Below are 24,856 nucleotides of genomic sequence, written 5' to 3'. Positions count from 1 at the left end.
AAAGTCTTTTTCAGTTTTTCTTCTGTTTTTTCTTTTTTACTAGCAGGAGCTTATTCAGGTTGACCCTTAAGTCCTTTCAACAGAATCCTCAGTTTTTATATTCTCCTTAGCCAGCTAGTATGGCAAGATGTTCTAGGATCTACATTTCCTGTCCTAGACCTGAAACACCTGTTTCTTCAAGGATCCCTGTCTCCCTCTACTGGGAGGTCCATTTAGTCATCACAACCTGGGCCTTAGGGGCACTCATTATGACTGGTTTAGTCACCACCCACTACTTTCCAGTGGATAGAGCTGAGAATATTGTTTTAAAGATAAATTTCAGATGAGTTCTGACTTTATCCTATAATACCCCTATCACATTTATCCCATAATACACACATTCAGAATAACAGCAGATGCAGAATCACGATACTAACACTACCATCAATAATTTCAGATTTTCATTGCAATTATTTCTAAATCTGAGGTATATACCATTGAGAATGTACTTCTCTGTGTGGTTACGCCATCAACGGGCTATGCAATTACTTCCATTTGTTTAATTTCATGTTTGAGTTTTAGATATTACCTTTTAACATTTAGTGTATAATTGTGTAAAATATCTATGTAATTTCAAATCTACAAAACAAGGTGCACTCAAAATGTGTCATTAGGCTTTATCTCTATTCTCTCCTTTTATTCCTTCTTTCACCCTGAAGGTCATCATTTCTTTTTTTAAAAAAATCTTAGCTTACTCTTCTATTGCTTTTTCTTAATATAAGTTCATATATAACATTTTCCTATTGTTTAGATAAAACATAGTCTACTACATTTTTTTCTCCATCTTTTATTGCTCAACGACCTCCTGGAAATCACTTTCTAGTAATGTTAATATATAGAGCTATTTCCCCACTCATATAACAGCTACATAGTACTGCATCCTGTGGATATACCACAATCTGTTCAGCAAGCCCCCTATTAACGGACATTTGAGTTGTTTTCAGTCTTTTTCTACTTCGAAGAGTGCTGCAATGAATCACTCCGTGCACTGTATTCTTGTCAGTCTACCTTTGGAAAGACTGCTCGGGGTGAGACTATTATGTCAAAGAATAAATGCATGTATGATTTTGTTAGATACTGCCAAACTCCTCTTCCTAGTTATACCATTTTATATTCCCACCAAAAAATGTATGAGAATGCCTGTTTGCTTACAGCCTCACAAATAGAATATGTTGTCAAACTTCTGGATTTTTGCCGGTATAATTGGTAGGGTGTTGGAATCTATTGTAGTTTCACTTTGCGTTTTTCTAATCAGTGAGGCCGATTATTATCCCTTCATATGGCTAAGAGCCCTTTGCCTATCTTTTTCTAAGAAGCATCTTTTCAAATTCCTAACCCATTTTTCTACAAGTGGCTCACAAAGTGTAATTCCTAGTCTAGGGGCACCGCCTGGGAATTTGTTAGAAATGCAAATTCTCAAGCCCCAAACCAAACCTACTGAACCAATAACCCTGGGGATAGGGCCCAGTAATCTGTGTTTTTACAAGCCCTGCAGGTGACACGGATACACTAAAGCTTGAGAAACACTGGGCTATAGGGTTCATCCAACCACAGTGTTTTAACTTACCATAGGGTTGTCTAATTATTTTATAATTAAACCAAGGCCAAACTGTTAATAAATTGTAGCTGAAAGATTCAAATGCCATGTGATATCCATTCATTCATTTGTTGATTCAATAATTAACACATAGATGTTAAACACCTGCTGTGAGTCAGTCACTGTGGCAGGCAATGAGGATGCTGTGTTAAAACAGACACAGTCACCACCCCCAGAAGCTTACCTTCCTCCAGGAAGAACAAAACTAAATGAGCCAATTTAAGTCTTAACAAAAGGAACTGCAAGGTGCTGCTACAGCAAGAGGTTCCAGTTAGTCTAGTGGTCAAGGAGATGCAAAGTAAAATAACTTTGCGATAATACTTGACTCCCATCAAGCGGACCAAAATTCTAGAAAGGGATAACACCTCTTCCTAGCAGGGATACAGGTGGAGCCTCTCTGAAAGGCAATCTATCCATATCTATTAATGCATCAAACAAAGCAATGCCACTCCAGGGAACTGATCCCACACAAACAACGCCACCCACTCAAGGCTGTTTATTGCAGCATTGTTTGTTGTAGCAAATACTGGTTGCAAAATGAATGCCAACTAGTGAAGGAATGATTGAATACACCATGGCATATCCACAGCATGCAGCCATTGAAAGGAATGAGCCCGACCATGGCCAAGGGTATTTCTGTGACCTATACTGAGTAAGGAAAGCAGTATGTAGAAAAATTGATAAAATGCACTCTCATTTAAAAATACCTATAAAACTCATATGTTTACGTATGTATATACATTGATATGATACCTTGATGCAAGCATAGGAAAAATACGGAGGAATAAACACTGATAGGGATGAGCCATCTATGGTGAATTAGGGCTCAACATTCATTCTACCATCCTGATAAATCTGCCTTCTGTAGTGCAGAAAAAGAAAAGCTAGGAACAAGATACACAAACATCCTTGCAGGCAAAGAGATGCACTTGTGGGGGGGATGGGAGGAGAAGCACAGCAGGGGCCACACCGGTGCTGCCTGGGCACTTTCTGCTGACAAGCACCTGCGCTAGTTACACCTTTGAATCAGCTGAATTCTGCAGGTCCAGTCACTAGCTTTGTGGGTATGCACAGGTGGGGCACGGGGATCAGTTTTGCTGGACTGAACCCTGCAGTCCAGTCTCGAGCCAACCCTACCATGGGAACCATGGATGCATCCCTGGATCCTAGCTTTGGAGATGTGAGCCTAGAGCCAGCAGAGGCATGGAGCTCCCAGACTGTTGCAGAGACAGTACTTCTCTCTGGGGCTGTGGGGCTCATTCCTGGAGGCGCAGCCTGGAGCTTGCTCCTACAGTCCTTGCAATGATATTATGAGCACCCGCTTCCCTGAGCCAAATGCCAATTTGCTTAAAATAGTTGGTTCTTGCTTTCTGAAACGGAAACTGTGTGATTCAAAGGGTTACCAGTCATGGGAAGAGTGAGAGGCAGTTATGAGAATTTAAACATGAATATACGAAAGTGCCTTAAAAGCAGTGATATTATGAACTATCATTTCACCAATCATCCCTTCTAAATAACTGATGTACACAGGGGCTTTCAAAAGACTTCTTATTAATGCAGAAAGGGCACTCCACCAGGGAGCCTCTCCAAGGCACAAAGTCTTACCAGCGGGTGTGGAAGTGGATTTTGGCGCTGGAAGTAAACTCCTGCGGGGTGCTGCCACACTGGAGGATGCTGGAGGGGCCACCCGGCCGGCCCCCTTGGGTGTGTCCTTAGAAGGCAGAGATGCCTTCAGAACCGGCTGTTCTTCATTAACAAAGGTTGCACCTGTGGGAGGCAGACAGTGTGTTAATTATAACTTCATGAAAAATGGATGGAGCCCTCACCATTTGCACTTGCCAACCAATCCTACTGCCGTCATCTGCTTTAGAACTTGACCTGATTCTTAGTGAGTGACCTTGAAAAGTATTTTTCTGGAACCCTATGTGGAGAAGAACTCCCTTTAGTCACGGCATAAATATCTGTCACACAAATCCCGTGCACCAAAAGGGGCTCCACAAAAGCGAGGAGCAGCCTGCATGCACGCACGCACACACACAGACAGACATAAACACACACACACACACACACACACAGAGTTCGCTTATGTGTAAAATGTATGTGTATATAATAAACACTTGTTTGATAACTCAGAGAATGAAGAGCCTTTCATTTTTGAAATACAGCGTGAATGACGCAGGAGAAGTGAGTAGAGGAATGTACACGGTACCATGAGCCCAGGAATTTTATTCAGAGCTCCTGAAACCCCGCTCATTTGACCCCCAGAAGAGGAGGCTTGGGATGAAGGTAGATGGGTAGAGAGCGTGGGGACAGAGAATCTCTCTGAAACTCAAGCAAGCTTTCTGTTTGAATAGCGGAGGCCTCACCAAACTGGGGGGACCCTGAATTAGAGCCTAGTACTTCCAAGGTAGAAGACATTTATTGATAATTGCAGTTTACTAGTCAATTTAGAAAGAGCCTCTTTATAATCCACTGCTCTGAGACTCTGAGGATATGGCATACTGGGACTGTGTTTGTGTCAAATTTAAATATGCAAAGTTGTTTGGCTTAAACTTTTCTTCTATATCTTTCTAAACCTTGTGGTTAATACATTTTCAATCTCTTAAAGACAATGACATCACTATCTATTCTCTGTTAAAGGGTAACTCTTTCTAATATACTTCTGAGTACAGCTGTGAGGCTAATCTATTAATTTAGAGAGCCTGAATGCACAGAGATTACCGCTTGTTTGGAATAAAACAGTCCAGTGGTAGGAATATGACTATCTACCATGAAAAATAAGCCATGACAGCTGGAAGAAGTATATGACATTTTAGCAAAGGATTAAATTTTTTGTTTTCATCCTTTTCAAAGGTTAGTCTAAACATTCTATTCAGATAAGGCCTGCATACAAAAGATAACATTATTAAAATGGCTTTAGTGTTTATAACATCCAGGCATTTTATTCAACCATTTAGAGTAAGAGATTGTTGCTTTTCTCCCTCTTAACACCCAAAATTCTGTTCAAAATTGTGGAGATTTCTGTTGTTTCTAAAGAAAAGCATATTTAGGAAGAAATCAAATAATGTACTATTTCTTAAAACAAGACCTATGCCCTATAGTTCTTTTAAGGTGTTGTGCAAGGTTTTAAAAATAGTTCTACATAGGACTAAGAGAATGCATTTGACCTATGCAAAGAAAACAAATGCATTGAAACTCCATCGAAAGGATCTGCACTGTATCCTGGGTGTCAGATAAAAAATAATGCAGATAAAAAGTGTGTTTGATGCAAACCTAGCCAGGAAAAGCAACACCATGAACGTGCAAAAACAGTGAGCCTCAGCTTCTGAATTATCCAGTGGATGCACCAGTCCAGTGCTAGAACTCAGGGAATCTCTCAGGGGTTGAATGATATTTCACATGGGGCATGGCTCAACCATTAGAAATATTTCACGAGTAATTATCTAATGTCTAGCCTCCTGCTGACACACTGCCAGAGTAATCCGTTCACTGAAATGTGTAGCAGAAGCTGAATTGAGCCCAAAACCTCTCACACAGAGTCTTTTATTTAACAATTTATGAGAATTTCTTAAGAAGAGAAATATTTTGTATCGTCTGTAGAGTTCAAATGCACTTGTATCAAATCCTCTTGCATCCGGCATCATTCTCTTACATGAAATTTATTATTCTGTGAACACGTCAATTTAGAGATTTGGCTGCTCTCCAGGCTGGGAAGTACTTCATCTGTTTGAAGTACAAGTATCAGGGAACTATGTACTTCCCTCTGAGGTTGGGCTTGAATTACCAAAAAATAAAATAATATAAAACACGATTCTTATCTATTATTGTGGGAGACAGCTGGCAATAAACAGTTCCACTCTTTGAAAACCGGCTTAAGTTGGCTGGTAATTAAAGATGTATTATTCAGTAAACGAAAAGTACTCTGAATTTGGAAATGGCTGTTGAATTCTATAAATGCTCCAAGTACTTCACAATAATGCTGACAACATTAAACCATTGCCTGGTAAGAGGAAGAAAACAACTGGAAATAAACTGCTTCTGTGAGCCAGAAAAATGTTCTGGAGAATTCAGCCAGTGGAAATGGTTCACGTGGCTAATTCAGTCTTTTCATTCCCAACCAATCTGAACCGACTCCAGCCTGAACAACCCAGGAAATCTACCTACCCTTCCACTTGACCATAGCGCAGCAGAAACATCAGCAAAGGCGGTTCGTGGTGCAGATCTGGGAGTGAGATGGCTAGGGTTTGAATACCACCTTCTCTACCTATCACCTCTCTTGCATCACAGTTTCTTCATTCATAAGCAGGGATAATGATAATCTACCTCACAGAGCTGTTGTGAGAATTAAAGAAGCTAATGGCAGGACAGTTTTTTTAAAGTTAATGTAAGAGTTGATATGAAAAAATACTTAGTATCTGATATATAATATGCTCTACGTGTTAGTTACTAATGTACATACTAATTCTAAGTTCTAGGGCTAAGTCATTACAACAAATCAGTTTTTCATGGGAAAACTATTTGGAAAGTATTCAAAGATTAATATCAGATGGGCTGCTCGACGTGAGAAGAAAGAAAAGGATTGAGGTAAATCTGATAATACCTGTAGTATGAAAGACTAAAAAGAGAATATGATTGTCTTAAAAATAGTTGATAAACGATTTCAGACGTAGAAAAAGGTGAGGATAATAACACTATTGACCATCAAGCTTAGGAAATATGAAACATCATCAATTCCATTGACAGTGAAAAACTGCTGGGATATAGGGAAGTTTGCTCAAGTTTCCTGGATATTCAAAATTACTTTCCAAATTGCTTGTTGCAATTCACATTAACCAGAGGTAGTAAATGTAGCATCACTGGATTTTAATTTTGGCAACTGGTTTAATTTTATTAACTGTTTTTAATTTACACGTTTCTGACAGGTGGCGAGATTCGAGATTTTTTTCACATAGTTATTGACTACTCAAGTTTTTCCCTTCCGTAAGATGCCCATTCATAACTTTTGCCCATAATTGAGGTGGTGAGCCTTACTTCTTTAAATAGTCTGGACACAATCTTTATTGGATTCTATATTGGGTATCAGTATATTGGATATTGATATATTTCAAATACTCTCCCAGTCTTTCGCTTGTCTTCACACTTATGGTGCCTTTATTCAGAACTTTCTCATTTTAATGCAATTGATTTTCATCAGTCTTTCCCTCCTGATTTGTACTTTGCTTGTCTTAGACTTTCAATCTCTCTCCTGAAATCATAAAGATGTTCTACTACATGCTGTTTGAAAAGTTTTAAAGTTCTATTTTCACATTTACAGCATCATTCCACCTAGAATGGTACATGGAGAAGAGACTGAATTTTTTGGTGTTATTTTCTACATAGCAGCCCGCTGTCCCAGACCTTTATATTAAATAGTCTAACTTCCTTGCATTATCTGCCGAGCCAGCAGTTATATGCCAAGTTTCCATCCAAACATGATTTACTGGGGCAGACCCACAAACAATCCCATAATTTCAGTACTTAACATAGCAAAAGTTTAATTTGTGATCATGAATCATCTTTTGCAGGTGCTCTGGACGGGCTGCCTTGCGTGCTCTCCTTGGGAGAATTCAGGGATCAAAGCTCTCTTCATCTTGAGCTTTTGCCCTACTCTGGATCTCTTGAGAACTTAACATTCAGCTGGTAGATAGAGGAAAATGAACTGTTCACAGGAAGATTTCATGGGCCATGCCTGGAAGTGGTGTGTATCACTTCTGCCTTCAGTCTACTGGCTGTAACTCAGTCACAAGAGCCAGCAAGGGAGGCTGGGAAATGTAGTTTAGTTTATGTCCAGGGGAAAAGAGAGTGGTGTGATGAACAAATATTCACTGTATGCCACGTGAGGCTCTATTTCTCAGCTCTCTGTTCCATTTCATCGGTCTATTTGTCTATCACTGTGCCACTACTATACCGCATTTATTCACTACAATGTAAGATCAGTCCTGGTATACTAAACCTGTATAAGACAAATATCACAACCTTGAACTTTGACTTTAAAAACTGTCTTAACCATCTTTGGCCCTTTAGTTTTGCATATAAGTTCCAGAAGCAGCTTGTTAAGTTCCATGAAAAATGTCAACACTTTCAATGGACACAATTAGTCTTCTTTTCCCAACTGCAACTTAATTGAAAGAAGAGCAAGCACAGACATAAAATCAGCAAACATGCTGAGTAATAATTATACCCTAGAACCATGTTACATGATAGAGATACGAAGAAGGCTTAGTATCATGAAAAAATAAACATCAAAACAAGCGGCTCCAAAGAGGGGCAGCACTACTCCACTGGGGATCAACATTTATGAGGATAATTTGGACTGAGGCAATGCTGGCAGTTAGTGGGTGGGGTTGTCAGAAGTTAGTGGGTGGGCTCTGTTTAGAAGATATGCAGAAACGTAAGACACCATACAGAACAGAGGTTAATAACTGTCAGTTAAAGGGTATGAAGTAGACAGAAAAGGCATTTCCAGTAAACAATCATATGTCATTGAAAGAATTTCCTTACACTATTCTTTTTTCTTATTTATTTATTTATTTACTTACTTACTTACTTACTTATTTTGAGACAGAGTCTCCCTCTGTCCACCAGGCTGGAGTGCAGCGGCACAGTCTTGGCTCACTGCAACCTCTACCTCCTGGGTTCCAGCGATTTTCCTGCCTCACCCTCCTGAGTAGCTGGGACTACAGGCACCCACCACCATGGCCTGGCTAATTTTTGTATTTTTAGTAGAGATGAGGTTTCACCATGTTGGCCAGGCTGGTCTTGAACTCCTGACCTCAGGTGATCCACCTGCCTCAGCCTCCCAAAGTGCTGGGATTACAGGCGTGAACCACTGTGCCCAGCCCCCTATACTATTCTTAAATATTGAGCTGATTGGTGGCCAGCTCATTCTCCTTAATTCCCTTCCTGTGCCCATGCCAGTGGGACCCTCTGCTTCCATCATACTGTTTTCCCCGAAGGATGAAGGTATTCCACTGCTCATGTAAACTAAAGGACTATAGCCTCTTGCTTCACTGCTGAACAGAGATCATCTTCTGTAGATATCTGAATCATCACATCATCAACTTACCATTTGGAAGGTAAGATCTCCTTCATTAGAGTAAAATAAAAAGTGTGTGTATATATATATATACACCTTTATATATATATATTTATATATATATATATATAAACTGAAAAATTTCGAGGTTATATATTCCACATGATTACAGAATCCAGCTGGGTCCAGTTCAACACATAAACCAAATCTCTCTATAATTTTCTCATTAAACTCTTAGGACAAACATGCTCTTTTCAGCATCAAATCCGTGGGGAAGGCGATCTTCTTATTCTCCCTCCAGGGATAGTTCCTACAGTTCATTCCTCACAGTGTGTAGACACCCTGAGCTGATCAATTGCATCTATAAAAATCTCATGGACTTGAACTCCTACCTCACACCATAATTTGTTTTAAATTAGCAAAAACGGATTCAAAATAGATCTTAGATCTAAATGTAAGAGCTAAAAATATAAAACTCTTAGGAGAAAACATAGGTGTAAATGTGAATGATCTTGGATTAGGCAATGGTTTCTCAGAATGTGACATCTAAAGCTCTAACAAGTTGAGAAGAAGACATATATCCCACTCCTAAGTACATACCCAAAAGAGAGGAAATCAGTGTATTGAAGAGATCTCTGCATCCCATGCTTGTTGCAGCACTACTCACAACTGCCAAAATTTGGAAGCAACCTACGTGTTTATCAGTAGGTGAAGGGATAAAGAAAATGTGGTACATCTATACAATGGAGAACTATTCAGCCATAAAAAAGAATGGGGAGCCCTGTCATTTGCAACAACAGGGATGAAGCTGGAGGTCGTTATATTAAGTGAAGTAAACCAGACACAGAAAGACAAATTTCCCATGTTCTCACTTATCTATGGGACCTAAAAATTAAAACAACTGAACACATACAGATAAGAGTAGAAGAATGGCTATTAGAAGCTGGAAGGGTAGTGGTGGGTGGCAGCAGAGGTAGTAGGGATGGCTAATGGGTACAAAAAATAGAATAAATAAGATCTAGTATATAACAGGGTGACTATACATTTAAAAATAACTAAAAGAGTATAACTGGATTGTTTACAACACAAAGAATAAATGTCCGAGGTAATGGATACCCCATTTACCTGATCTGATTATTATGCATTGCATGCCTGTATCAAAATAGCTCATGTAACCCATAAATACACATACGATGTATCCACAAAAATTAAAAATAAAAATATTAAAAAAGAGTTTCTAAATCTATAAAACAAACAAACAAAAAGAAGTGAATGGACTGCAATCAAATAAAAAATTTGTGCTTCAGAGGACACTATTTAAAAAGTCAAAAGAATTCACAGAATTGGGGAAAATATTTGCAAGTCATATCTGATAAGGGTCTAATTTACAAAATATATAAAAAATTTTTATCGGCTGAGCATGATGGCTCACACCTGTAATCGTAGCACTTTGGGAGTCCAAGGCAGAGGATTGCTTGAGGCCAGAGTTTGAGACTAGCCTGGGCAACATAGTGAGACCCTGTCTCTACAAAAAACAACAAAAAAAATTAGCTGGGGCATGGTGGTAAACAACTATAGTCCCAGCTACTTGGAGTTGGAGGATCTCTGGAGCCCAGGAGGTCAAGGGTGCAGTGAGTTGTGATCATGCCACTGCACTCCAGCCTGGGTGGTAAAGTGAGACCCCATCTCAAAAACAAAAAGAATTTCTATAAATTCAATAAAAAGCCAAATAACCCAATTAAAAATGAGAAAGAGATCTGAATAGACATTTCTCCAAAGAAGATCTATAAAATCTGAAATAAGTACATGAAAAGGTGTGCACTTGTCATTAGGGAAATGCAGATCAAAACCACAATGAGATACCACTTCAAACCCAGTAGAATAGCTATAATTAAAATAGAGACAATAAAAAGTATTGATAGGGATGTGGAGAAACTGGAATCTTCATACATTGCTGTGAGAGTATAAACTGGTGCAGCTGCTTTGGAAAAAAGGCTGGTAGTTTCTCAATATGTTAAACATAGAGTTGGCTGGGCACGGTGGCTCACGCCTGTAATCTCAGGACTTTGGGAGGCGGAGGCGGGTGGATCACAGGGTCAGGAGATCGAGACCATCTTGACTAACACAGTGAAAACCCATCTCTACTAAAAATACAAAAAATTAGCCGGGTTTGGTGGTAGGCACCTGTAGTCTCAGCTACCCAGGAGGCTGAGGCAGGAGAATGGCGTGAACTTGGGAGGTGGAGCTGGCAGTGAGCCGAGACCACGCCATTGCACTCCAACCTGGGTGACAGAGCGAGACTCCATCTCCAAAACAAACAAACAAATAAAAACAAAACAAACAAACAAAACCACAGAGTTACCATGTGATTTAGTAGTTCTGCTCCTAAGTATATGCCCAAGAAAACTGAAAACATATGTTCACATAAGAGCTTGTACATGAATGTTCACAGCAACATTATTCACAAGTTAAAAAGTGAAAACTACCCAAATGGCTCCCCATCAACTGATGAATGAATACACTAAATATGGTATATCCATACCATGGAACATTATTTAGCCATAAGAAGAAATGAAGTGATGATACATGCCATATAACATGCATGAATCCTGAAAACATTCACAAAAGGACAAATATTATGTAATTACATTTCTACGAAATGTCCAGAATAGACAGAGAGACAGAAAGTTGATCAGTGGCTTTCAGGGGTTGGAGGGAAATGGAGTGACTGCTAATTGATACAGGGTTTCCTTCTGGGGTGATTAATTATGTTCTGGAATTAAATAGGGATGGTATTGCATAACCTTGTGAATATACTGAAAACCACTAACTCATATACTTTAAAGAGGTAAATTTTATGGTACTTGAATTATGTCTCAAAAAAAAAAAAAAAAAAGTCTCAAAGGATTTTTTCTCTAGATCCCCTGGCTGTAACAAGTTCCTTAAATTGTGATTCAGCTCTTCACCTCTCCCCTGAGAGACTCCTAGTGCTCTTTTCTGGTGATGTGTTTATTCCTATTCTCTGTCCCCTATCCCTGAATTGTGACTACAGTGAATTCCAACCAATCTGTCACAGGGTTCTTCTGTCTTCTGATAATATATTCTTACACAATACTAAATAAAGCATTCCTCAAACCTACTATTGCATCCCATTCATTAAAGCAAAATGTCCAAGTTCCTATGTAAGGAGGGTGATACTCAGTTCCTCCTTAAACCCCTTCACTTTTCTCTTATACTCCTGCATAATTAGGTGTAATTCTGAGCTGCTCTGGTCCTACATTACTGTTATGGTTTGAACGTGTCTCCTCCAACATTCAGATGTTGCCAGTGTGATGGTATTAAGAGATGGGGGCTTAAAGATGATTGGGTTATGAGGGCTTTTCCCTCATGAATGGGATTAAGGCCCTTATCAAAGAGGCTTCACATCGTATTTGGCACCTGGCCCTTCCTCCCTGCTTCCACATTTATTCTGCCATATGAGGACACGAAGTTCTTCCCCTCGGAGGGTGCAGCCCTCACTAGCCAACCAAACTTGCCAGTCCCTTGATCTTGGACTTCACAGTCTCCAGAACTGTGAGAAAGTAAGTTTCTGTTCTGTATTAATTACCTGGTCTATGGTATTTTGTTATAGCAGCACAAAGAAACTAGGACAGCTGCTGAAAAAGGAAGACACAAGCAAATTCAGGCCAGAGAAGCCTGTGCTAAGGGAAGAAAAGTCTCTTGTAAAATTTTTGGGACTGGGAGGAGGAAGGTAGATTTACAGGTCACTTGACATCCCCCTACAAAGTAATGAGTGATTCCTATTCAACCGCCTCAAAACGCTAATTGATTGTGACTGAAGTTCGAGTGAGAATTTAGGATTTCTGACCCATATTCGGTGCACTTTTCACTACTTCATTCATGGAGAATACCAGGAACTCAGCCTAAACTCTCAAAAGAAATAATGGCAACAGGGTATAAACACTAACCTGACCAAAATGAGGTTCTTAAGGAAGAGGAAGGCTGTAGAAGAAAAGCAAAACAGTCATCAAGAAGAAGATGGCATCATAGCCAAACTCTAAGAAACAACTTTCACTGACTTTGAATATCAATATTATAATCAATAAATTACTCTCTTCACTGACTTTTTTTTTTTTTTTTTTTTTAACAATCCCAGGCAATCAAATTGTATAATGCTCCGGCTGCATGATTAGCTAATTGATGCATATTTCACTGACTTAGCAGCATTTATCACTGGGTGATAATATTTAGTTTAATTATTAAAGTATCAACTGAACGTTTTACTTCCCCATTCTGCATATTTTAACCAAAGCGTATATTTTCTTTCTCACATTAAAGGCCTAAAGTAAACCTGAGATCTTGTCACTGCAGCAAAGCTATTTCTTTCTTTTTCAAAATGAAATATTTGACTAAGAAAAGTTGAGATTCCACAGAGAAAAAGTTAGATATGTAAAGTTTCAAATTCTGGATCTCTTTCAAAGAGGAAGCATTAAGACTAAGAGTGAGGGGAAAGTTTTGAAAGATTTAAGCACAATAAACCCTCACAGCAAGCTTTGGTGCTTATATAAATCCTTCTATCATCTATCCATGAAACATTGATTGGTCACCCTTGATGTTTCAGGCACTGTGCTAAACCTCAGGGATAAGGAGATGAGGGGTCTGGTCTATAATCCCCAGAAGTTCATATTTCATATGACTGTGTCCATTTGCAGAAATTCAGGCAAGATACAGTCAGCATTGAGCAAATGCTGGCTGATGTTATTGTTATAAACCTACACTTGGCAAATCACTGACGAACCCATGAGCTACTTGGTCCAGCAAAGGAATAAGACAGAAACACAAACTCCAATAAACAGGAAGAAAGTGAGCATATCTTAACAGTACCAAGAAAGAACAAGAAGAGCCCAGCCCACGGGGATATGGGCAGGTACTAGCAGAGACACTCAAGGTGGGTTTTGACAGTCGGGTGGGACTTGGATCTGTAAAGACAGGGAAAATCTGTGAAGGAGAAGGGATGGCATGAAGGAGAAGGGATGGCATGAAGGAGAAGGGATGGCATGGAGAAGGGATGCATGAGTAAAGACCCAGCATTAGGGAAGTGCATGATTGGCAAGGAGTCTTGTTTGATTGAAAAGTAAAATTCGGGAGGAAAACTGGAAAATTCAGGAACAAACACAGATGGAGGAAGATAGCAGCAGACTCCTCTCATAACCTCTCACTTATCAACCTTCACTCAGAAGCTGTTGCAGGGACAGAAAGTACAAGTTAGGCTGTTGCAGGGACAGAAAATACAAGTTGCCAATGGTGGATGCTGGCAGAAACCGAGAAAAGAGGAATCCTTTACTAGGAGATCAGGAAACCAGAATGCATTTCAGAGATTTGTTTCCAGTCCTATTTTTAAAGGAACAGACTAGAAGGATGCTTAAGGTTACAGGCCCCAGGAGAATTTGAAATAAAGAAGAGGGTATCTTTAACTTTAAATTTCTAACTTTACTTTCAATAGCAGAATGCCTCTGAAACTCTTCAGTTTACAAATTTGGTTGGGTAAAGTCAATAACATTTACAAGGGACAGAGAAGATGCTCTCTGATGGTGACAGGTAACAAGGAAGATCCCTGGGCTTGCCCTGAGAGTGTGCCACAGCTCCCTGATGTGGCTCGCCTGCCCGCCATCTGCTCAGGTGGCTGTGTGCCTGTCAGAGGGCCGTGCCAGCTTCAACAGCGATCAGATGCCACCAGACACAGGATAAGGAGCAGCAGCTGCTCGACAGAAAGGGCCTTGTGCTGCTGAGAGCTCACAGGGCCAGCAGCATTGGCTTCCATACACACAGGGAGCGTGTGCTCATGAGAGCGGCACGGTACCAGCCCCACGTGCCTGTCCACACTGTTCCTCCCCATAGGGAGAGATGAAACATCAGAGAACTAGAAACTCAGAGAATGCCAGAGGGAGACCTCAAAGAGGGGGAGTTCCAATTTGTACCTCTCCACCTCCATCCCTTTTCCCAGAGAGTTTCTCTCTGCTGAACTGCTTAGCCCTTAGGGATTTGCCGTCACTGAACAGTGCTTGGCTCTGACTCGCTTGGCTCTCAGAAGTAGTGCTAGAAGCTTGCTCCACGTTTTGTGACAGGCATGCGGCAGAGGATGCTGTCCACTGCACCTGAGACTTCCCTTTGGGGCCAGACTCCTCCTGAGAGGGGTGCTTTACCTCAAGGGCACCATGAATCTTTCAACACATGGTTTTTTGCTCTTTGATTAGGCTGTCTCTAGCAGGTCCCTGTGGTACGCATTTTTAAAACTGTGGCAAAAGCACTTAATAACAGATCTGCCCCCTTAAATGTAAGTATGCAATTCTGCTTTGTTAACTCGTGGCATACACCTGTACAGCAGCTCTCTAGAATGTATTCATGCTGCATACATGAAACTTCATACCCAATGAATGGCAGCACCCCCACCTTCCCTTCCTGCAGCCCCTTGCAGCCACCATTCCACCCTCTGCTTCTATGAGTTTGGCCTTTTTAGATACCTCATGTGGTTGAGACCACACAGTATCTGTGCTTCTGTGACTGGCTTATTTCACTTACGATAATGTCCTCAAAATTCATCTATGTTGTCAAAAATGGCAGATTTTTCTTCTTTTTCAAAGGCCCTATGGTATTCCATTTTATGTAGGTACCACATTTAAAAACAATGCATTCATCTGTTGATATTCGTTTCTACATCTTGGTTATTGTGAATAGTGCCACAATGAACGTGAGAGTGTAAATATCTCTTCGAGACCCTGATTTCAATGCTTTTGAGTATATACCCAGAATTGGAATTGCTGGATCATCTGGTAGTTCTAGTACTAATTTTTCAAGGAACCAGCGAACTGTTTTCCATAATGGCTGCACCATTTTACGCTCTCACTGACAGTATACAAAGGTTCCTATTTCTCCACATTTTCACCAACATACGTTATCTTTTGTCCTTTTAATAAGAGTCATTTGACAGGCGTTAAATGTCATCTTTGTGGTGTAGTATTCATTTTGGATGTGCTGATGTTAACTCTGGCTTCATATCATTTTCTTACCTTTGTTATTTCTTTTCATGATTTCCTTATCTATTTTTTTTAAGTTTTACTTTATTTTTTTGAAACTTGAGGAATGTAAAACCAATAAAGCGGTCTCTGATTTACATTCTCAATCCCTCCAGTCTCAGTTGCGTTTTAGGAAAGAGCGATGATGGCTTAAGACAAATTAGCAGCTTCTATCCACTCTCCAGTAGGGAAAGGCAGATTCTTCTCCAGGAAGAGACTAAACTGTGAATCTGACCTAAAGACAAACGGGCACTGGGGAATGAATTTAATTCTGACCTGACTATATTTATTAATTTTATTATATTACACTTGTAACTGAGCATGTTCCTGAGACACTGTTCTGCCCCTGTCCAATTCTGGAGCTCATGCTCTTGTAGTTGGGGATAGACAATAAATATAAAACAGCATAAAGAGAGGATGATAAGGCAGGAGGATTGCTTGAAGCCAGGAGTTTGAGACCAGCCTGGGCAACATAGGGAGACCGTTTCTCTACAAAAACAAACAAACGAACAAACAAAAAAGCAAAAAGCTGGGCATGGTGATGCACCTGTAGCCCCAGCTATTCAGGAGGCTGAGGTAGGAGGATTGCTGAAGTCTAGGAGTTTAAGGCTGCAGTGAGCTATGATCGCATAACTGGACTGCTGCCTGGGATCCTGGACAACAGAGAGAGACCCTGCCTCCAAGAAAGAAATAGAATAATTATGGAATAGAATTCCATAGTATGCTACAGATTGTGAAATGCCATGAAAAAAAAACAGAGCAGAGTGTGGGGTAGAGGTTGTGACCTGGGGAAGGCCTCACCATGGAATGCTGTGGAAAGATAAGACTGGAAGGAGGTGAACGAGAAGACAAGAGAGGAATGAGGGCAGGGCTCGGGCCAGCAAAAAGGTGAGCATGGCTGCCACCGACAGGAGGAGAAGAAAGTAGAGGATTTGATCTGAATGGTGATGAGGAATACTTGGAGGGACTCAGAAGCACCGTGAAGACTCGACTTTCACACACACAGAGCAAAATGGGAGTCATTGGAGGGACGTGGCTTGACCCTCAGTCTCTCCCTGTCCCTTGACTGCTTCCTAAAACTGAGCTGAGCATCCTTTATCTATTTTCTCAAAAGGCCCCTTCTGCAAATCTGCTGTCCATGTCAAAAAAAATTCTCTTTTCTATTTCATAAAAACTTTCAAAGAGCTTATTGTCCCTTCCTCATTCTTGCTACTCATTCATTGCTTAAATCTGATGCCTATCACCCACCAGGGCCTGTTGGCGGGTCGGGGGCTGGGGGAGGGAGAGCATTAGGAGAAATACCTAATGTAGATGATGAGTTGATGGGTGCAGCAAACCACCATGACATGTGTATACCTATGTAACAAACCTGCATGTTCTGCACATGTACCCCAGAACCTAAAGTATATTAAAAAAAGCTGAGGTCTACCTTCAGATTACCTTCCTTAGGATTCTAAATGATCTCTTAGTTACCAAATACAACAGTCTTTCACCTGTTTTCATTTTCCCAGCTGGTGTGCAGCACCAGAAGCTTCCAAGCACCCCCACTTCCTTTGACTCAGTGTCCCCTTCCTGCCTCCCTCCACTCTTTCTTTCTCATTCACCGGATGTCCTTTCTCCCTGCGATCCTCAGATGTAGGCCTCCCTGCTGGTCCACAGACTTTCTCTTTTTTTTTTTTTTTTCTACGCCCTCTCCTTTGGGGGCTTCATCCCTTGGATCTCATGATACCAACCATGAACCCCTGTGATTCCCACAGGGTCGTAGAGAATCCCGGTCCATCTTCAAGGATTCAGTCCTACATTGTAATGTGCCCGCTGGAGCAACCTGGTGAACTTTCAAACTCTACATGTTTACTTATTCGATTCATGCATTTATTCAATAAGCAACTGCTGAGAGCTCTGGGCCAGGCCCTGCCTTAGGCAGGGGACACAGGGAAAATGTGGGCCCGTCTTCACATAACTTACATTGCAGCAGGGGTGACAGGCCACAAACAAGTCCAGACAAAATCACCACACACTGTGATTTGTTATGAAAAAACACAAGGGACAGAACTAGAAAAGGCACTCAAGGGTGGACAAGAGGAAACCCACTTTGGGTGGCGTGGTTGGGAGGACCTCTTGGAGGAGTGGCTTTTACAACAAACATTCGTCTCAGCTGCACCCACCTCCTTTATATTTATTATTGACATCATTGTTATAGAAACCTAGAAATAAAGCATCAGAATCATCCTTGAACATATCTTTCCCTTGTATATACCAACGCAAGCCAGTATGCTTGTTTCCCTTATGGACCTCACATGTAAATCCCCTCTCTGCTTCTGTGAGGAGCACCAGGTTAGCCCTTGGTGCCTCTTGCTGAGACAACAGCAGCAGTTGTTCTTTTCCCAGCTCTTTCATTCAGTTCATCCTCCTCGCTGTGCCTGTCATTCTGTCTGAGGCACAGATCATTCAATGTAGTCTTCTAAATAAAACCTAAACTGTTCTTTCTGGCATCTGAATCTTTCCCATCCCATTTCCTGCTACCACATAAGGCACAGTGCAAACCCCAGGCAGGTAGGATTCCATCCCGTGGCTTCCTGTCCTACTTACTTCACACAAGGCTGTGCTTGAGACGTCCACTGCCCAAGCGAATAAATTACTGGCTGCAAATCTGTCCCATGGGGCCGCTGCTTCCTATCATAGCCACTTCTTTTGCCCAATTCTTGAACCCACACACTCTCTAAAAGTTTCACACTTTTTGCAACTGCTCCAGGGAGTGCAGTCACAGTGGGCATGACCGAGGTGAGCCATGTATAGTTTAAAAGTTAGGAATCATCTATAATATAGTGTGATCATTTTCTAAAATTTTTGAAAACAATATGCAGAAAGATAAAAATCAGAGCTTATCAAAATTTAGTGGTTTTATTTGGGGAGGAGGGTAATTACTGCCAAAGCACCACTAATCTTTTCCCCAAGAGAGGGTCTCATTTACCTAATAATTTTCCTATGTCATCATTCAGTTTTTACTTTAGCTTCATCATAAGCATTAATCTCTGGGTTTGACAAAGTTTGAAAGGCTAATAGTTAAGTGGTTAGGACTGCTTGGGTTCAGATCTCGGCTCTGTCTCTTACTTGTGTCTGACTTTGGACAAGTTGCTTAATCCCTCTATGCTTCATTTCTTCATCCTTAAAATGGTGGTAAAAGTGGTACCTAATTATTGGAATTGTTGTATGAAAAGAGTTAGTATAGTAAAGTGCTTAGAATATTGGCTGGAACGTAACAGCACTCAGTGGAATTGCCACTAATGTCACCCCCATTAGCACAACATGGAGCCTTAGTCACAGCCCATCCGTCTTTTGACTTCCCTTTTCTTCCTGCCACTGGTCCTCCTATGACTTCATATCTTTCCAAGGCAATAATTACGATCACTCTCGGTGGTCTGGCTCTGAAGAGGCAACCCTAGAGAACGGCCGTGCTTTTTCCATCTGTCTTTACTCAGCACCCTAAGTCCGAATGAAAAGGGGAGAAACACATGGGATGCTGATTTGGTTTTGATGTGTGTCTCCACCAAATCTCATGTTGAAATGTAATCCCCAGTGTTGGAGGTGGGCCTGGTGGGAGGTGTCTGAATCATGGCAGTGGATTCCTCATGAATGGCTTAGCCTATCTCCTTGGTGATAAGTTCTGATGAAACCCGGTTTTGTAAAAATTTGTGGCAGGCCCCCTCCTTGCTCCTGCTTTTGCCATGTAAAGTTCCTCCTCCCGCTTAGCCTTCTGCCATGAGTGAAAGCTCCTTGAAGCCTCTCCAGAAGCTGGGCTGACATCAGTGCCACGCTTCCTATAAAGCCTATAGAACCATGAGCCAATTCAATCTCTTCTTCTAAATGTATAAATTACCCAGTCTCCAGTATTTCTTTATGTTGATATAAGAATAACCTAATATAGAAAACTGGTATTGAGGAGTGGGGTATTGCTATAAAGATACTGCAAATGTGGAAGCAGCTTTGAAACTGGTTGACAGGCAGAGGTCAAAAGAGTTTGGAAGGCTCAGAAGAAGATTGGAAGATGAGGGAAAGTTTGCAATTTCTTAAAGACCATTTCAATAGCTGTGCCCAAAATGCTGATGGTGATATGGACAGTGAAATCTAGGCTGACAAGGTCCCAGATGGAAATGAGGAACGTATTGGAATCTGAAGCAAAGGTCATTCATGTTACAACTTTATAAAGAACTTGGCTGCATTCGTTCATGCCCTAGGGATGTGTGGAAGTTTGAACTAATGAGTGATGATTTATAGTATTTGGTAGAAGAAATTTCTCAACAGCAAAGTGTCTAAGGTATAGCCTGGCTGCTTCTAACAGCCTATGCCCAGATGTGAGAGCAACTAAATGACTTAAAGTTGAAACTCATATTTAAAAGGGAGGCAGTGCATAAAAGTGGAAAATCTGCAGCCTGGTCATGTGGCAGAGAAAAAGTAGAGAGGAATTCAATCAGACTATGGAAAACCACTTGCTAGAGATATCTGTATAAATATAAGGGAGCCGAGTGCTAATAACCAAGGCAATGGGAAAAAGACCTCAAACGCATTTCAGAGACCTTCATGGCAGCCCTCCCATCACAGGCCCAGAGGCCTAGTAGGGAAGAATGGTTTTGTGGGCCAGGCCCAGGATCCTGCTACCCTGTGCAGTCTTGGGATATTGCTCCCTGCATCCCAATCACTGTGGCTCCAACCTTGGCTCAAAGCATCCCAGGTACAGCTCAGGCTGCTGCTTCAGAGGGTGCAAGCTGTAAGCCTTGGCAGATTCCACATGGTGTTAAGCCTTCAGGTGCACAGAAGAGTGCAAGAGTTGAGGTTTGGGAGTCTCCGTCTAGGTTTCAAAGGATGCATGGAAAAGCCTGGTGGGAGCCTGCTGTAAGGGCAGAGCCCTCACAAAGAACCTCTACAAGGGCAGAGCCAATGGGAAATGTGGGGTTGGAGCTCCCACACAGAGACCCCAATGGGGCACTGCCTAGGGGAGCTGTGGGAAGGGGGTTGCCATCCTCCAGACTCCAGAATGGTAGATCCACTGGCAGACTGCACCCCTCAGCATGGAAAAGCCACAGGCACTCAACTCCAGCCCATGAGAGCAGCCTTGTGGACTAAATCCTGCAAAGCCACAGTGGGAGCTTAGGGAGCTGCCTAAGGCCTTGGGAGCTCACCCTTTGCACTAGTGTGCCCTGGATGTGGGACATGGAGTCAAAGGAGATTATTTTGGAGCTTTAAGATTTAGTGACTGCCCTGCTGGGTTTGGACTCATGTGGGGCCTATTGCCCCTTTCTTTAGGCCAATTTCTCCCTTTTGGAAAGAGAATGTTTACTCAGTGCCTGTAACTACCACTGTATATTGGAAGTCGATAACTTGTTTTTTATTTTACAGGCTCATCAGTGGAAGGGACTTGCCTTGTCTCAGATGAGACTTTGGACTTTTTTAGTGATGTTAAAATGAGACTTTTGGGGGACGATTGGCAGGGGATAATTATATTTTGCGATGTGAGAAGACATGAGATTTGGAGGCCAGGGGTGGGATGATATGGTTTGGATCTGTGTCCCCACCAAATCTCGTGTTGAAACGTAATCCCCAGTGTTGGAGGTAGGGCCTGGTGGGAAATGTTTACATCATGGGGGCAGATCCCTCATGAATGGCTTGGGCCATCCCCTTGGTGATGAGTGAGTGAGTTCTCATCAGATCTGGTTTTGCACTCGATTCTCTCTCTTGCTCCTGTTTCTGCCATGTGATGTGCCTACTACTACTTTGCCTTCTGCCATGAGTAAAAACTCCCTGAGGCCTCCCCAGAAGCTGAGATGATACCAGTGTCATGCTTTCTGTAAAGCCTGCAGAACTGTGAGTCAATTAAAGCCCCTTTCTTGATTGGTTTTTTAGTCTCAGGTATTTATTTACGGCAATGCAAGAACAGACTAACAGAGATGCATTTCACTACTCCCCATTCATCCAGAGAAAATACTAACTTCTCACTAAGCCAGAAGGTGGCCTTGGGTCTTTCTCAACACAGAACTCCAGGAGCCCAATGAAGAATTCCAGCCCTAGACCAGAGACCACATCCTTGCCTATACCTAATGTCCTGATCAAGAGGAAGACATACTTTTACAGGTCAGGGGCTGGGAAGAAGATGATAACTCTAGGTCCACAGGAACTGACTGGATTCCTGCTACAGGGTCTAGTTTCCTTGAGCTCTTCTGGATAGGCTTTGAAGGCAAAGTATTTAACAGTAATAATACTAAGAGTGCCATATATAGTCTAGTACAGTCAAACACCATAGGCTCTGCCCAAGTCCCATTACAGCTTTGAAACATACTAGTAACATTCTTTTAAGAAAACGAATTAATCCTCTTTTGTTAAATGGCTTTTTGTTTACCTTCTGTCATTAGACTTATCTGAGAATTAAATGACAAAGTGCATATACAGCACTTTATAAAATGCCTGGCACATAATACATGTTAGCTGACACCATCAGTACCAGCACCAGCAGAAGCAGCTCTCTTTCATCAGCTGTCATTTCTTCAAGATTCCTATCTGTCCCACAAGACCCCAGATGGCACCACATTTTATGAGATCCTGTCTCATGCAAGCCCCTATAGCAAGCCCTATGGAAATATCTTCAAGTCATCCCTAACTTCATCAGATGAATAATTAAAGCGAGTGATTTGTGCAAGTGGCAGGTATTGACACTGACAGTCCTCCCCACCTTCACAAGCTTCTACTGCTCTGGGAGGTAGTTTTCCCGGGGTCTGACTGACTGAGGACCTCAGCATCTCAGTGTCCCAGAGCTGGGCATAATTCCTTCAAACTTACTTTTTTTTACACTAATCACAATTTAATCATTGTAGGGGGGAACAAAAAGTTCTCCTGCTCTTTATCCATCCCCTCAACCACCCAGGCACTCCAGAGAAGATTCTATATCTCCTCTGGAGTCCATTTTAATATATGACAAAAAGGGTCATTTTTCTTATTTCTGTTCAGGAAATAGGGGAAATATGGGTGCAGATGAACTGGTTAAATGAGACTCATAGTCCAGGGACACAAGCGTAAAAGAGAAAGGAGGCCCAAATCTGAGAGAACTGTGGCATTCTGCAACCACCGACAAGTCTAGCAGTTCTTCACAGCCCAATTAAATGCCACCTTCTCTATGATTCAGTTTCCCTGTGGATAACAGAACTACTTTAAGAAAGACAGAGCTGGTTAACAAAGAAAGCAAAGGCCAGGAGTGCCAACATTGATGCTCTCAGTTATAGAAGTAATCATAGAAGATCAAAGCCAGCATCACCCAGCCCAGGACTTCTAACTTCTGGCACATACACGGCTTAAAGCTTTCTTTTGATTTGGGAAATTCTCTTTAATATTTGCCCAGTCACATTCACATAGGAGAGAAATCAGTCAAATATTGATGGAGGTTAGTTACTTAAAAGACCAAAGGCTAATATATCAAGAGACCTTTGACTAATTAAAAGCAACTTTTTCACCATTCCTCTTTTATATCAATTAGACCCGTTGTAATAAATCCTTTTTCCCTATCTGAAGTACTTAAAAGCTTGAGCCATCATCCATGAACACTCTAACTTTAGTTCATCATTGTCTGAATCTTTTAGTAGTTAATACCTTGGGGAAAATATTTAAACTGGAGCATTTTAATTATATGCTTAGCGTGAAAGTTGTTAAAAGATAAGAGCATCTGATGTGAACCCAATTTAAATTCTGCTGAAGTTATTAATATGGTATAAAATTTTAGAAATGATCAAGGGCTTATATAGTAGCTTTTATTAATAGAGCAATAAGAAAGTTTGGGTGCTCTATTTCTGTAGCTTGGATTTTTTTTTTTTTGTTCTAAAATAGTCTACTTTTGTGTCAGAGATCTGATTAGTTATTTTGAGGCATCTGAGGGACTTGTGGATTATTACATGTCAAACACTGCTTTAGTCAGACACTTTTGAAAGCAAACCACTCTCAAATCCTGAGAAACCAAGTCAAATGTTGAAAAGGGGATCACTGCACCTGAGCCCTAAACCCCTTTCCTGTATACGTATGAACACCTCAGGGACTGCAAGAAGGAGTCAGATTGTACCATCTGGTTGAGATTTCTTGCACTCTTAAAAAGAATCCTTTGACTTAGCTTCTGGGGCATATGAAATCTTTAAAGGAGAAGAAATTGAACAGCCTCCTAGGAAATAGACCGCATATTGGCCTTAAGGAGGTATGTCAACTTCTAAGTCAAAATAATATTTATTCCTTGAACTTGAAGCTAGTTTCTCTCCCCGCCTGGGAGCTAGAAAACCCCCTCTCTTCTTTCAGGATCCAGGTGGATGATAATCTTCCTTTTTTTCTCCTTCAGCACACTGATTTTATCGCCCGACACAGCTGCAGGACTCTTTCCCTTTAGCCTGGAGTTTTTCAACAGCAGCACTACCCACATCTTGGACCAGGTAATTCTTTACCGGGGGCAGGGGTGCTGTCCTGTGCATTGTAAGAGGTTGAGCAGCAACCCCGGCCTCTACCCTCTAGATACCAGTAGCAAATTCCCTTTCTCTCCATACCCAAGTTGTAACAATTAAAAAATGTCTCTAGACTTTGTCAAATGTCTTCCAAGGGGAACACTGCCCCGATTAAGAACCACTGCTCTAGCTGAATAAAGGACTGAAAGATTTATCCAAAATACAGTCCTTACTTGTTTCAGTGTAAAATGAGACTGGTAGCATAAAAAATCCTGCTGAGTTAGCTTTCTAGCTAAAAGCATTCGCTCATTTTGTTGGTGAGTGGTAATTCTTTAGCTACATGGGGACTATATAGATATGTGTCTTCAATATTCAACCATGTTTTAATCCATTTATGCCAGAGGCTGTAAATTTTTTGGTGTGAAAAATCAGACATTGGCAATGACCTTGAGCGGTAGGATAGAAATAACTCCCACAAGCTTAGCGTTCCAATAATGGAACACTAGGCATAAGTGGGTTCATGACTGTTCAGTGGTAGTGCCCCTTCTGCTTTCCATATTTATTTTCTGCTCAGTCTCAATCAGAAACAGGGGAATGGTACTGAAATTGT

General features: G+C 41.3%; 1 protein-coding gene across 7 annotated transcripts in view; it reads right to left on the bottom strand.

The window, feature by feature from the left end:
* Positions 1 to 24,856, bottom strand: part of MTUS2 (microtubule associated scaffold protein 2) — a 636,712-nt gene that overhangs the window by 200,456 nt on the left and 411,400 nt on the right. For all 7 annotated transcript variants that reach the window (XM_037986864.2, XM_037986863.2, XM_073013118.1 and 4 more), the window contains one exon: positions 3,242 to 3,403. In XM_037986864.2, coding sequence (XP_037842792.2) covers positions 3,242 to 3,403 — 162 coding nt within the window. The remainder of the gene's footprint in view (positions 1 to 3,241; positions 3,404 to 24,856) is intronic.

This window comes from Chlorocebus sabaeus, chromosome 3 (assembly GCF_047675955.1).
Source record: "Chlorocebus sabaeus isolate Y175 chromosome 3, mChlSab1.0.hap1, whole genome shotgun sequence".
In the NCBI taxonomy this organism is placed as follows: Eukaryota; Metazoa; Chordata; class Mammalia; order Primates; family Cercopithecidae; genus Chlorocebus; species Chlorocebus sabaeus.
This window is presented reverse-complemented; position numbering and strand designations above follow the sequence as displayed.